Source organism: Atheta coriaria, unplaced genomic scaffold (assembly GCF_025399875.1).
Source record: "Atheta coriaria isolate IRGN ID8LTWV9N9 unplaced genomic scaffold, Caltech_Dcor_3.1 hic_scaffold_6_pilon, whole genome shotgun sequence".
Lineage (NCBI taxonomy): Eukaryota > Metazoa > Arthropoda > Insecta > Coleoptera > Staphylinidae > Dalotia > Dalotia coriaria.
In genome coordinates, this window is record NW_027045448.1 from 11287323 (window position 1) to 11302649 (window position 15327).

Here is a 15327-nt window from a genome sequence, read left to right on the forward strand (position 1 = left end):
AGAACGATGATAAAATTCCCGATAATTGTGACAAAAGGCTTATAGAAGTAGAAGAAAGTATCTTTATTCAACTAACAAATAAAAATGCTTGGCTATTTTTAATACCGAAACAAGAACCTTAACTTTAACTTGCACACATAAAAATCCAATAGATATTAAATTAAGAAATTCGGGTATAGTTACGATTGATGAGAAATGTAAAGCATATGGTGGGCTATTTATTTTGAATACAAGGCAAGACATCGATGGAGGATCACTACCCGAGACTTTTGTACCAACATTCGATATTACTGACGAGATCCGAGCATCAACCATCACATCGAGGACCTCAACGTACAATCTCACAAGCTGGAGGAATTAGACAAAATATTAAACCAGAAGAAGCCTTCGAAATTTGAACATCCATGGTCCATCAGTGGCTACACAATAGTTGCTATAATGTTAATCTTTACGATTTTCAAAATCATTCGAAAGATAAAGCAAAGGAGAAGAAGGAGAACAATTAGAGCAGATGACCTTTGGTGCCAGGTACGCATATCTTCGGACAACATGGAAATGATCCACACGTCACCCCCAACAGAAGATAACGGAGCATTCGTGATAACTACAAATACAAAAGCGAATAGTGCAGTGTCGATCGGACAGAATTTTTAAAATGAACAAGAATGTGAATAGGAAGTGAAACTAGAAACAATAATAAGAATAGAAGTTTAATGGATTAACTTAGAACCATAGCGCTTAAGATTAAATTAAGTTTCGTAAAAAAAAAAATATATATATATATATATATATATATACATTTTTTTTTCCGGGGAGGATGGAGTGATGTTATGAGCGTATCATTTATGGTTTATTTATGTTTATTGCACATTACTTGGATTTTTGAGTTAGAAATATTGTGTATTTAGTTTTAGTTTTATATTCTATTACCATTTATTATTTTATTGAAATTTCCCGGCCGAAGGGTACGGTTTGTACAGACCTACCGCACATTAGCATAAACATTATAAGGGTCAATGACCCGAGCGGCTACCCTTGGTCCTTCTTTCTAGTGTATTTTACGATAAGTTTAGTTTAAGATTATTAGTGCTAAAATTATTTAGTCTTAGCTCAACCTCGGTGGAGTTCGGTCAGCCTTATGAGCCAGAAGTAGAGTTTGTAATTCGCCTCTTGGTCAATATTTTGTAAATAAAGACTTAGTAGAATCTTTGGCTCAGTTCTTCTTTCCGAAAGAAATAATAAGTTAGAAGAATCGGGTTGTCTGAAGAGCAAAGGCTCACAACATCATCCCTAACATATCATAAAACGTTCGAGAACAGAAATCTCTTGACTCATCGCACATCAATTTGATGGGCACCAACCAGGAATTAAAAGTAAGCGGAGCGCACTCCGCGCTTGGAAATCCATCTATCTGTTATGCGCTCCTCAGTGGCATGCTGAGTGGCTAGAGGAGAGCCTCAATTTTCTTCTAAGGTAAAAGGTACGCGTGAAGAAACGACAACCTTTGGACTTCATCTCGTGCGCTCGTGCTGCGCGCGGCGCGCACGACTAGGCAGAACGAACGCATCATCATCTCCAGCCTCTCCAGCACGCCGCGATGGCCGGCCGCTCGCGCTGAGCAAAGCAGGAAGGTCACGGACGGTCGGGCCGTTCGATGCTGCCATACCGGCCATTAGGTGCCTTCGCTTTTACCTTTGCTTTGCTTCTTCTACCTTGTGGCGCGGAGAGCGCGACCGGTACATCGGTTGGCTACATCGAAGCATTTTGTAGTCGTTTATATGCTTTTTCGAGTTCGAGATGTTCATGTCGATAGGCACACACGCGCCACTCCGCCTTGTCCTCGGCCAACAAAGACGACGTCAAGTCTGGGCGCAGCGATAGGAAAAAAGACGGCACGAGGTGCTTTACGGGCAAGAAACACTCAGCCACTCGGGACTTATTGCCGACCATTAAATCATTTATTATACAAGTGTAAAACGATGTTATTCGGGAAAAGATTTGCTAAAGGTTTTTAAATTGCGCGTTTTATTAGCATTCCCGCATAGCGCCAAACAAACGCTTTATATGTCTAGTGGCAACCCGCGAATATTTCCACACCAGCACACCTCTCTCGCCAGAGAGGTGACAATACAATGTGAAACTCACAAGACACGAGAAATCTTATTTACGTCGATCGTTAGCGAAATTTAATGTGCGCGCGAGTGCAAATATGGCGCGCGCGCGCGCGCTGCTTTAATTATGTAATGCCGGTGTGTGAATTCCATGTAAATATGAAATCACCGCCGCTTGGTGCCCGCTGCCCAGCTTGGCGGCCACTTTATAATTTTCATGCCAGCACCGCTGCGAAGCGAACTCACGGAGTCGAGACACCAATCCGCGTTCGTTAATTCTCGAAAGTATGCGCTAATGAAGGCGCTGCGAGTGGTCCGCGCGCGCGACCGCGCTGGAATCGAAGAGTTCGAGATTTGTGGCCGAACCGCGCCGGCTCCGCCGCTTACTTTGCGTTTTAATTGTGTCCGGCGGCACGGTGCAAAGATGTTCATTGTTGTGCACACGCCGAGCGTGCATCACGCGCCCGGCCTTTGTCTCTCGACGACCGCCTCCCCGAAGAGCGCGCGAGATTCCCTTCTCTGATCGCGCGGATTGGCGATGGACGATGCGCGGCCCGACGCACGATTTTCCTTCGTTATCTCGACATTACCGATCGAATAAGTGCACCAGTGCACGATGACCATAAAACACGCTCAAAACAAAAGAACGGAATGCAACACCAAGAAAAAAAATGCATTTTTGGCTCGATAACCACGATTTCAAGTCACCAAAGTCACAAACTTCAAAAACTAGTTAAAACTATATTTGTACCATTCCTTGATATGGAAAAATAAATAAAATAATGCATTTTAGGAAAATTATGTGCAAATATGCCTATTAACAATTTTATAATTAATTATATCTTTAATTTGCGTTTAATTATTGTAACTGACATAAAAATTCGCGTATTTCACTACCATCGCATAGTAAAACCACCTAAGTAACATGCAATACTCTTGCTTAAGTCAGTTAGTAACTGTTCGCGCCATCTATGCTTTTTGAGGGCAACCACTCCTCACTACTCAGAGGTAGCTTAGTAGCAAATGGCTTCCAAGCTTCTTCCACTAGATGGCGCATGATGTACGGGTATTGGATATATCCTTTGGTCTCGTATACGATGCAAGAACAAAACAACAGTTACAACAAAATTACCAGAAGAACTTTACGCGCAATTAATTGTAACACTTTGGAATTAATGCGCGCGTGCACCTGCGGTAAAGGCTTCTGGTTAAATGTCCGTCTACTGCCTCTAACTGCACTTTGGCACAGAGGCGCGTTTGAAAACAAAACAAAACAAAGACTTTTAATTTTCCGCCATTTCCACTCAGCGTTCAAACGTTTAACGATCACATTAACATTTCTATACCATTTTGATGGCTGACATATTGAGTTATTAAAGAAAGATATAATAATTTTGCAGTATAATGTCCATTTCGAAGCAGGAATGCTTGAAACACAGCGCAAGATTTCCGCCTAAGAGCGAAGAAGATGGATGACAATAGACGACAAGATGCATGGATTAATGAAAGCAAACAATGGTCATGCACCGTACGTACACCGTAAGTGTACGTATCGCTCACAAAGTCGGATGAAAGAAAGGCCGTCATGCTTCGAAGATTCGTAATCTAAGGCCAACGCATGCAAGAAGCTCGAAGCGACATGTTTCTGAACACCAAAACGCTCACAAGAACTAATGTGGATCATTTTCATACCAGAAGAAACGAATATATCTATGCTCGCTACATAAAATGTTAATAAAGACAAATTTGCTCGTAGTGTAAAGTTTTACGAGTCTAGCAAAAGGCTTTTGACATCCGTCATTTTGTCATGCGATGGCCTCGTTATTAAATATTTACTCGATAAATATTTCAACAAACGCTTTAATTATTATTGGCAAATATTTTAACGAACAAAATTAGCGGAAAACACGCAATGTCTGAGATAAGAAATATAATTAAATATTATTGGAAACAACATAACGTTACTGCCACAAGATAATTTGCGTTTGTTCTGTCTGTCTAAGAAACAAAAAAAAAGTACAAAAACTTCATCTGAAGACCTCGAATTCTCTCATGATCATGAAAAGGTCGTCTTGCATTGCGAGCGTCATTCTTGTTCTCATTTTATTCTCATTCATATGCGATGTGCATATTCTCAAGAAACAAAAAGTGCCCAAAAAACGGTCTCGGTACAACAACACATGAGACGCAGCCAGTGAGAAGAATATCATAATGTCATAAGGGCGTTGAATAGACTGCTTCTCTTCTTTTTCTCGCTTCATCATATTTCCTTCAGTGGGCTCGGTGCGCACAGTTTTTCTTCGCGATCTTTCTTCAACCTGTGTGATGTGGGCCATTAGGACGTTTCTTGTGATTCTCCGAGTTTACGTCAGAGGAACGCACATAAATAATATGTCGCTATCCTTCAAATATCGTTCGAAGGCGTATAGTTCGTGGGAAATTATGTTTATCCAGTTTAACAGCGAATAACAAGGGATTTTTTTGTTTCATTTTACAGAAATTTTTGTTAAAACAAAATAAATGCCTTGATTTATATCAAGTATGCTTGTGATTCTCAGCAATGAATCATTTCATGTATAGGGCACGCGAGTCGACCACTGCGAACGCGTCGAGTAGTCAGAAGTGTGTTGCCACTGTTCATCAATAAAGCGCCGAGAAATGAGTCAGAAATTATTAAACTGAGACGATCGCGAATGAGCGTTAATTGAACACTGACCGTGCCGCATCGTCTTCGACCGCTCGCTCTAGGAATCGAACGTCACACGCGTCGAATTATTATCATCGCGCGCTGAGTCGCCGGCGCATATCATGACAAATTCCGCGCGAACGTCAGATTAATTCGGCTAGTAATAAAAAGTAGTTACATCTGGAAACAATTATTACATCACGAACACTGACCAACAAACTCATGATCATGCCGCGGAGCAGTTTGCGTACCACTTTTAGCAACTATTGTTTGCGCGTTGTAATTGCAGAGTAATCAACGGAAAGAAAAGATATTGCTTCCTGAGAATTGGCACACGGTGTAATGGTATCTCATAAAGAAGCAACACACATTGCAAACAACGGTTTCAACCTGGGGGTAATTACGACCTAATCTAATAGAATTGATAGGTAAAATTATTTCACGTTTCACGTTTTGAATTTGTTACTGATGAGTCAATGTACTTTACACTGACCTGACCCTTTCATGCCTCATATTTGCTTTTATGTCTTAAAAGTCATAAAATGACCTAAAATAGCAAGTGTGTGATCGGAAATTAACACAAACTGAAATGAGTAACAGACCCACACCTTTGTACACCTTACACATTGACCAAATGCGTGAATAATCAGAAAATCCTTTTTATAACTGCATTAACCTTTGTCACATACAATTAATTCACGAGACACTCGAGTTACCAATCTTTTATCGTCATAATATATTGAAGCACCCCTAGATTATCAATTTCCTGCTGGTTCATTATCTTCCCTCTCGATTGAAATCTCAATTCATTGTTATCGGCACGTACATGCACTCTTCACTATAACGGAGTATTTTTAATATCTTAATCCAGATTCGAACATAAGTTCAACACGAATTTCCATGTTCTATTAATTAAAACATAGTAGAGTATTAAAACAAGCGGACATCCGTCCCACCATCGCCTGACGGAAGTCCCGCACGATTCCATCTTAGAAAAGCTATAATTTCAACTGTATCGGAAATTTTTAACAACATCTTGGCGTATTAAACTATCGATCGTAAATTGCTCCCGATTACCTCGTTAATTCTTTGGATGCTGTACATATTGCGACAAAATTCTGGCCGAAACAAATAAATTTACATATCTGAGATGTAATTTAAAATTTTAAAAGCTTTGACTATATACTAAGTTAATCACCGTCGTAAATTAATTTTTTAAACACGCATAGAAAAAAGTTTTTCTATTTTATATTTCTGTTGTTGCATATAATTTAATTTTTTCTAGTCACTTGCTCCTCCTCTTCCTCTTTTTTGAACGGCCGTCAGGAAAAAATGTCAAAAAACTTCGGATCCGTACAACATCTGCCATCCGCTCTTGGAAGCGAACCGATAAATATCATACGAGGATATGGGAACAAGTCAGTGCGTGTGCAAACTAGGCATCGCTTGTGAGAAATTTCAAATGAAAAACGAATGAAATTTGATATTTTCCCTCCCATTTTCAACCACCGGAGATAATGCATTTAAAAATTAAGTTCACACCGTCCTATACACAAATGACAATATAATAAACTAGTTTATTCTTATTCAATTACATTCACCTGTTATTTTTATTCCTTTTCCCAGAATATTATTTCTAGTGGTTTGAATCGAAATGGAATTGTCACTATGTCATCGAAATGAAGTCGTTTGCTCTAAAATAAATATCATAACGAGCAAAAACGTGTAAAACGCAATACACGTCGAGATGTACGTAATGGTAAAATGTTGTGAAATTTCGAATTATGGTTCGACGGACGCATTAAAATAATTGTCACGGTCTGTCGGGCAAGTATCATTACGCCTGTGGCCGCACGATTCTAGACGCGATGATATACCCAGTACCAATGTCAATACATACGTTCATTTTGGCATAGTATGACGGAGTACCTCCATACACATCCATCCCACAACCTGGAAGTGAACTTCATCGTACAACTTTTGCCACTATCTGTATCATCATGCGTGCGTCGCATACCTTCGTCGCATGACGTTGTTTATTTACGTTTTACGTAAGTGCGTTCGTCGGTGGACACTTGGAAACCATTAGAAAACGGACGAAACGACAATTCTTTGTCTCGCAGTGTAGTGTGGCATGTCGACTACTGACTTGTGGAGCATGGCAATGGTAGCATTGGCCACAGTAACGTACTTATAAAATACTTCATGTGAAGTAATAGGGAAGAACGCAAGAAACCTATGCCTTGGAGTGCATACGGTAAAAATTTCACGTTCCATTGAACAAGTTCGGGTGCGCCATGCACTTACGTGCCTCCTTTCAAGTTGCAGCACATTCCTAGACGTACCCAAATAATTATATGCTCGATACAAGGTTTGCAATAAATATTCTAGTGTACTATAACGTTGCAATCAAACTTAAATATAATTTTCCAATTTTACTGCTTATATAAGTCTCTTTTTACTCTCACTGCTGTCGCGCTCAGCCAGAAGCTCGAGCGCGCAGACATTCCGCTGCTCTTATTTGCCAGCGATGCCCAACTTGTTTGTTATTAATAGAAGAACTAAATTTCCTGTGCCGTGTGTGTGCATATAACTGGCTTGGCATTAAATATGCAATTTATGCTCCCGTCGTCGTACTAAGCGACCTTCGTCATCTCACCAAGAGATACTAGTTTTTAATCTCGTTTTTAATGCAATCGCTGCCTTTCTAACACCGCCATCTTGGTGTGCGTGCAGCGTGCACGTCGTATAAATACATCGAATGCTTGCGACACTTTTTTAGGTTTTTTTCGCTCTTCTTGTAAACGCGTTCGCTTATGTTTTAATGATATGCAGAAGAGAGCGGTTGGCAGTGGTGGCCGGAAGTCCAAAGAACGGTGCCCGCCATCCAAACACCCATGCGGCGCTCTTCAGATTTTCGTTTTTATTTTTTTGCTGCCAACGAAAGGCAGAACCAGACCGGATCCGGATGGGATTGCAACCATTGCATATTATTTCCACCGACATGCTTTGGAATGGTAGGTATCTGACGGGTACATTCCGAAAATTTCGGAAATGTCTAAACAATCTCATATTACCCTAAGCCTGTCTCGTCAAAAACGTTTATTTAAACGTGGTAGTCTGCATCCCTCATAAAAATAAACTTTGCAAGCAACATGAAAAAAGAATAAATACATAAATGTACAAATGATTAAGATAGCTCAATATTAAAGAGAATTTCATTTGGTCCAATTCGAATCGAAAGAATTTCATTCATAAAAACGTTGAGATTCCCATTTCGTTCAGTCCGATTCGTGAATGTAAACTGCAGGTTTATATGTATGGGAAGGTGTAAGAACCTCCGAAGACTGGCCGAACAAGTCACCGCTACAAGAACAACAAATCCTCGCATTCGAGAGCGCGCGCAATAACGCCAAGGAAAAAGAACATGCTCTGCGTTGTCGACGTCGAGGATGATGATGATGATGATGATGGTCAAGGTAACAACGTTCGTAATACCAGCCCGACGCTGGTAACGAAGGTATAAAACAAAATATCTGACTCGAGAAGACAGATATCGCCAGGCACACCTCGAGCACATCCGCCAGAATGACCGTCAGTTTATTCATTAGTTGTAATTAATTAATTTTAGCGGACGGCATAAGCCTTATTAATGAGCAAGTCAACCCACACGATTTTACGTTAAGTGAATGACCAAAAACCAACGCCATGTATATATACATTTTACCTAAACAATTTATGAGAAACTATAATTTCACCATAAGATAACGACATTTTTCCTAAACAATGTATAGGAAACTGTAGTTTGAACCATCAGATAAATTATTGTCAAGACGACAAGTGCGGAAAATCGTTTGGCGACACTCAAAATTGCTTTTAAGGAAGTGAGGGCACTTCTTCGACTTTTACTAGACAGTCATAAAATAATTTCGAAAATATTTCTTGCAAAAAATGGTAATTTTTTTTAAGATGCCGGATTCTACCTGTCCGTCCATTACAAGAATTGCCCACTCGAGTGGTGTTATTAAAAGTTATTGTGAAGTGGGTCCAACCACCCGCTCCGTCCCTTGACCTGACATTTAGCAGCCCATTGTTAGGAGATAATAAAACAGAAACTGAAAGAGACTAGACATTATCCGGGCTGAAGGCACAATAGTCGCCACAGAAAGTGCTTACCTACGAAGCTCAGCATCGAGCACGTGATTTCGCTCAGCCCCAACCTAAGTAAAAGGCGATTTCGGGCGTAACCAAAACGAAAATTCAAAGTCTAGAAAAAGACGCGCCTTGTAGGCTCGTTTGGTCTTCGGATCTCTCTGGGCCTTGGGTATCAAGTATCACTTACGGTTACAGCCAAGACCCTCTTAACTTTTTTGCGTTTCTCTTCGTGTGCGCCCGCTTAGAGCAAATCTGCGTCGCCGTACGTTGCGTAGATTACGTCCGATAAGCTTCCTTTTCTTATTTGCTGCATGCGAGCGCATGCATCGTGCATGCAACGCATCTTCTACGTCGCAGCGTTTTGCTCGGATTCGCACGCATTCTGCTTGAATTAACTTCGAACCTGTTTGTGCCTCTTGTGTGGATCCTCGATGCTAACTACGCACCGTCCGCACACAATGTACAGCGTATACGAAGTAATGCAATATCTTCGCCGAGATGTGATGCAATGCGAAATGCATGAGTTGCATCTTTGTTTTCAAGTCGATACGCGTTTTCTGCACTGCAAGAACCTGTTGCATATCTGCGACGCAGAAAACTCTATTAAACCAAAGACTCACGAGCAACTCTTGCATCATAGGACGTTTAATGGCAGGTCACCTAATGACGAAATAATATTTGCATCGATTGCGAATCGCAATCGCCAACTTGTTTGCATCTGTCCTCGCCTTCTTGCATAGATAATTATCTGTGTGGATTTCATTTGATCCAAGCCACATTTCCACATTGTGCGTGCCTGTTTTCATCCGGTATCACAAGGTGCCGATATCCGAGTGAACTCTACTTCACTCAGGAAGTCGTAATCTGCGCACATGTGTTGGATTAGGTAGCGTGCGGAGCCCTGTCGAAGATGAGATGAAGGCGGCGGGCGTTCCAGCATCAAGCGCGACAGGATACACCGAGACACGAAAGGTAGAACGGAAGTGAAGCAGGCTCCCATCTCGTTTTTTACGTTTAACCATTCACGTGGCGCATATTCAAATCGGATCAGCGCGCAGTGTCGAGACAAGCGCAACACATGTTTTTATTGAAATTTTAATCATCAACGAATCAAACACGTAAGACGACATTCAACTGCAGGTTTCATATTTAAATGTCGCATATCCCTCAATGTGATATTGTTCATGTGTGTCGTGTAGACGGCTAATTGAATCGACGTAGTATATAATTTTGTGGACAATTCGCTCTTTTAGTTGATGTCTCCACATTGTATTGTGATTACGCGCGCCACAGATGGGCCAAACCAACGGCGACATCGGCGACTCTCCGGCACGGGCACGGGCTCGGGAATGCAGGGTCAATAATTGTTAACCTATTTAGACAGACATGCTGGTCACTCCGCCATGCTACTCATTGGTCGATGTGCATTAGACGTATCACAAAAATACACACGGCAATTACACTTGAACGAAACATCACGCGTAACGTGCACCTAAATTAGAGTAAAACCAACAAAAACGAACAACTGTAAATAATGATGAACGAAAACATAAATTTCGACGGATGCAGCGTCGGAATGTTGTTACAACATTTAATAACTATCAATATTGTAGACGTGGATGTGTACACATGAATAGCAACAAAAGTCTATTTGTTTTCCTTGCTCGAAAGCAGTTCCCCGAGTTGTTTGATGAGCCACTTCATATAAATATTATAATTCGTAATTTAGTTTACTTGTACTTTTGCCATGCCGCTTAAGGTTCGTATATTTGTTCCAGGCTCTCGAAGCTTTGGACATCTGCTCCTCTCTCGGCTTCCACATCTTACATATTGCTGGCGAACAACTTGTTGCCGGTGCCCAGATTGCCCAGACGTTCCACCGTGGGAACGATACGGCACACTAGCAAGTATCAGAACACGAAAGAAATTCATATCAATAATGCCCAAGCCGAAGAAACACTCACAGCTGAGATCTGGCGGAAGATAAGGCAAAACTAATTTTAATATATGCAGATTTGGTCATTTCGAAAGTATTTAAATTGCGTTTATTTGCTATCAAAATTCCCAACTCACGCATTTCAATAATTTTAAACATTTAAGCTTACACATTATTTATTCTAATTAATTGTGTGTGTGTATGTCCGCATGTGGAAATATTCGTCGACGGCTCTTTATATTCTGCTTGGCGCAAAAGTATCAAATTGCGTTGTTGTTTGTAATAAAAATGCACTTGCACTGCGGCGAAAATAGCAACAAAACATAAAATGGCATAACATAAGCAATTTTAATCGGGTGTAACAGAAAACCCTCTGCGATAGTAACAGCGATAAATACTGAATCATCATTGTTTGCGGTTGGCGTGCCGTTTTATCGCGTATCAAATGATATGCGCTTATCGTTTGTTGTAAAATTTTTTAATTCGCTTATTGAATTAAACAAACGTTCAAAATCAACACGACTTTAACATGTTGTGAATCTTCAGCACAGCAGGTAGAAGCGAATTTAATTGAAAATGCCAATAGAATAACAATGTTTCATTTACGATACGAGTGTTTTCTTATGTTTAACGACAGACGGAGTCGTCTTGTTATTTTTAATATGCACGCATGGTTTGTGACATGTGTCGCGACGAGGCGCGCACGCATTTAACATTCGCCCGTTGATTCCCTCTTTACCCACAAGCCCTGCATCGAAAGTAAGCGGCGTCTTCGGTAAAACCATAAAAAAGTCGCTCGCTCCGATGAAGTTTAATTAAAGACGCGACTCATTACGACCACTGGTACTTAACGTGGCCCTATTAAGACCCATCATCAATTTCGAAGATTACAAGTTAGTAGTAGGCTTTAGACACCGTGCATGCACACCCTAAATTTAATGTTCCGTAACTGCATTTCGTATCGGCGAGTCGTTTTTTAAATTTTTGGTAAAAATAAGTCTTTCAACCAAAATATGTTAGGTAACCGCGTTTTGTTGCAGCATCCCTTATTGAATCCACACCTACCCATCCATATCCATGTCCACAATCTTTCACATGCATGACGGGCCGACCTATTCGACCGCTTCTCATCAATAGCGTCTTGGGAGAATGGAATCCAGGCACACATGCCTCGGGTATGCCTGGCGCGTATTGTCAAGTGCAGAATGCCAACCAGTCTTATTCACCACGCATCGAACGCATGGTGCAACTTAAATGGGGTGCGTTCTGAAAGGTACGGAAAGAAAGAAAGCAAGATTGGAAATCAGTGCCTGGGCCCTCCACTGCTACCTGCTCGAGAAAAATCTATTCCACATCCACCCTCAAAAGCAACCTGAGGATCTGCAAGCCTACCACACCTGAACTTGCTGCCTGCTCCGAAATGAACTTCACCTTCGCTTACAACATGAACATATTTTCACGTGACTCTGCTTCTGTTCGTTTTTTGTATATTTCGTAATATTTTTTCACACATGCCTCGAATCTCGCCGTGGTTCACATGGCATTAGCATTGAATGCTCGTTGCTTGAATGCATGTCAGTAATGTGCGCCGTAGATTGACTCAGCAGCGAAGATTGAACGTTATACTGTTAGCAGTTGCACGGGCCGCGAGTACACACACGTAACGCACGCAACAAGTCGAAATTTAAAAAAATGTATTTCACGCTCATTGCACATTAATGCCAAGCAAGGAAGGCGCACACGAACGCACAGAAACAGAACTTATACTCGGCCAATCTAAAGTCTACCAAGTTGAAAAGGTTCCATTCGAAATTAACGTCGAAGTCTCATGTGAAACACGCACTGCGCTCAATGATACACATAACGGCTAAGCTAAAAAAGCAACCGTAGAAAAATGCCTAATCCGTGCAAAAACGTTTTTATCCGTTTTAAGCAAAATGTGCAATAAAATCAAGAAAGGCAGTGTGCGAACGTAAGATTCTCACAATTTGACTGAATTATACATCGGAATAATAACAATATTCTGCAGGCACAATGAGATTTCCAAAGAAGCGCAAAACCAAGTCGAGATCTTTGTGCTCTTCACTGCTGACTGGCATCGAATCGAATCGGAATTATATGCAAACGAAGTGAAAAATCGTATGCGCGACGCGATGGACGTTTGCATGTGACTTTCGTGCCACAAGGTTGTTCGGTACCAGCCTAGGATAATGATCATTCATTTGAAAAACAACAATTTCTTACGAACACGCTTCGTGCATGGTTAATAATCACACAGGGTATTAAAATATTCAGCACTTTACTTTACTCAAAAATGAAGTTCATGTAGAAAACTTATTCGTAGATACAAATAAAATAGTTAAGAATTGAGGTTATGAGCAAGGTAAAGCAATTAATTCGTTTCCTTATTTAGTGGCGTGAAAAATCTAAGGTTGTAATTAATGTTGCACTTTGTATTTGCCAATGCTGTAAGCAGATATCGAGAAAACAGCAATTTTATTAATTGAAAGTCGCAACTGTGCAAACGGTACGGCGAGTACCTTTGTTGCGCTCTTGATTATATTATTGTGTTGTTGCATGTCTTGATTGCTTATTGGCTCGAGGAATGCAGATGCAGATTTTGCATTGAAATTTTATTTCCATTTAATAGCGCGTGGTGTTACAATTTGTTTTTGTAATGTGACACGCTTCAACCTAGCGACATTTTCCCAATTTAAAATGTCACATATGAAAACAAATTGTATACCGTATATTTATATAAAAATATACACAGGTACAATTAACATACTTTTACCCTCCACTTCATCTTTCAAATGTCAAGATATCTTATCTAGGAAGAAATGTCGGCTTGATGAAATACAGTTTTATTGAGGGTTGTAAATCAGCCAAGGCTTACCAAAACTCACTTTATGACCCCTCAGTATATATATCTGACTTGAATCACCAAATAAATAAATTAAAAAGTATTTTTAAATTTGATATCAGCAATAAATGATGTTATCAAAATAGATATCATCAACGCCAATGATAAATAAATATTTCTGTCCTAATTAATAATGATAGTTATGTACCACGCATTAAAAATAAATAAAATATTTCATATTTATATGAGCCACTCACCTCGTTCTTCAATCACGGCCAGGGAAGATCCAAACAATGTGCAAAGCACAATCAAGAGTGATAAGCGCATGAAAGCGTTGTTATCCATGGCTGCTGATTGCTTATGAAAGCATAAAAATACACTATTGGTTCAATTTCGTCACTTCATTTTCGTTGTTTATACGCGTAAACAATGAGAAATCTCGCACTAATTTGCAAGATCCTACTTGCACAGTCAGAACAAAAAGATTAAATTTTATAATATCCAAATATGCACAATAGATGATATAATCCTTATCTGATAAGCATGCACGGTAATTGTTTCACTTCGTTTTGCACTATTTTAAAAGGCGCGAAGTAAGAAATTAAAAAATCACACACGCAAGTTCGCAGCGAGCTCCGCACGCAACCAGCGCACTAAACAGAATGACGAGCGACAGTTTCTCGCTGAGCTATGTGCTGAAGCGCGCCTCAAAGTTCTTGCTGCTCGGACGTATTCAATGTTCAAACAGTAGGCAATGAAACATGCTCAAACACGATGCGACAACGAGAGACAAATGCTGGGCCAGCGTACAAAACAAGGATAAGAAGTCAACAAAAGGCGAGCACGCCCGAAGGCACACGAATGTACTGAGCGGTCAACTCAGCGCTGGCGCAGAAACGCAGGTAACTCAGGACTCGGCTTAACTTGAGTAACGTTGTGACCCTGAAGCAGAACCACATTGAAAGCGACGGAACGTCGCCCCGAGCATCGAGAGCTCGGTTTGAAACACGAGCGTCGGGTATAAGTATAAAGCAGAAGCAGAAGAAATCGAAGAATGGACGGTAGAGGATGACTGGACCGTCCACGTTTGCGACAAAGATAGAAATCGTCAGCTTCTTCTTGCTGCGGCACCATAGTAAACGAGTTCTTTTTTTTTTCATGAGCGATTCCAAGATTCATCGGAAACGCGAGTTTCTATTTTACATAAGTATAAGTATGTACATATAATAGAAGTCGTTTTCTCGAGTTGTATCTGCAACCTCACTAGATGTTACTACAAATCAGTTTATTTTCTGCAATTCTGAAAGTTGTTACATCAGGAATTCCATCGGCATTCGATCGTCTCTAAGGACTTTATTATATTATGTCTGCTTCATAAATTGGAAACACCTATAATATCTTGAACTGGTAAATCATGCTGTGGATGAAATTAAGGAGGACCCTGATTCCATCCATCAAATTCTCGCATCAACATCATAAATTCATTTGGTCCATTGCTTCGCTTCGCGTTTCACAGAGTGCTTGAATGTTCAAATTCCTTACGTAACATGGTAGCAGCTCCGGGTCGAACCCTGCT

The 15327-nt window shown here is 40.5% G+C and overlaps 1 protein-coding gene and 1 long non-coding RNA gene across 2 annotated transcripts in view; one reads left to right on the forward strand and one right to left on the reverse strand.

Annotated features, from left to right (window-relative positions):
* Positions 1–14415, reverse strand: part of Egfr (epidermal growth factor receptor) — a 33764-nt gene extending 19349 nt beyond the window's left edge. Inside the window, exon 1 of the mRNA XM_065304279.1 lies at positions 14009–14415. Coding sequence (XP_065160351.1) covers positions 14009–14096 — 88 coding nt within the window. The 5' untranslated portion in view covers positions 14097–14415. The remainder of the gene's footprint in view (positions 1–14008) is intronic.
* On the forward strand, positions 4910–6393 carry LOC135793895 (uncharacterized). Its single transcript, XR_010548742.1, has 2 exons — positions 4910–5225; positions 6083–6393. It is a non-coding gene; the product is annotated as an uncharacterized lncRNA (long non-coding RNA).
* Positions 14416–15327: the final 912 nt, after the last annotated feature.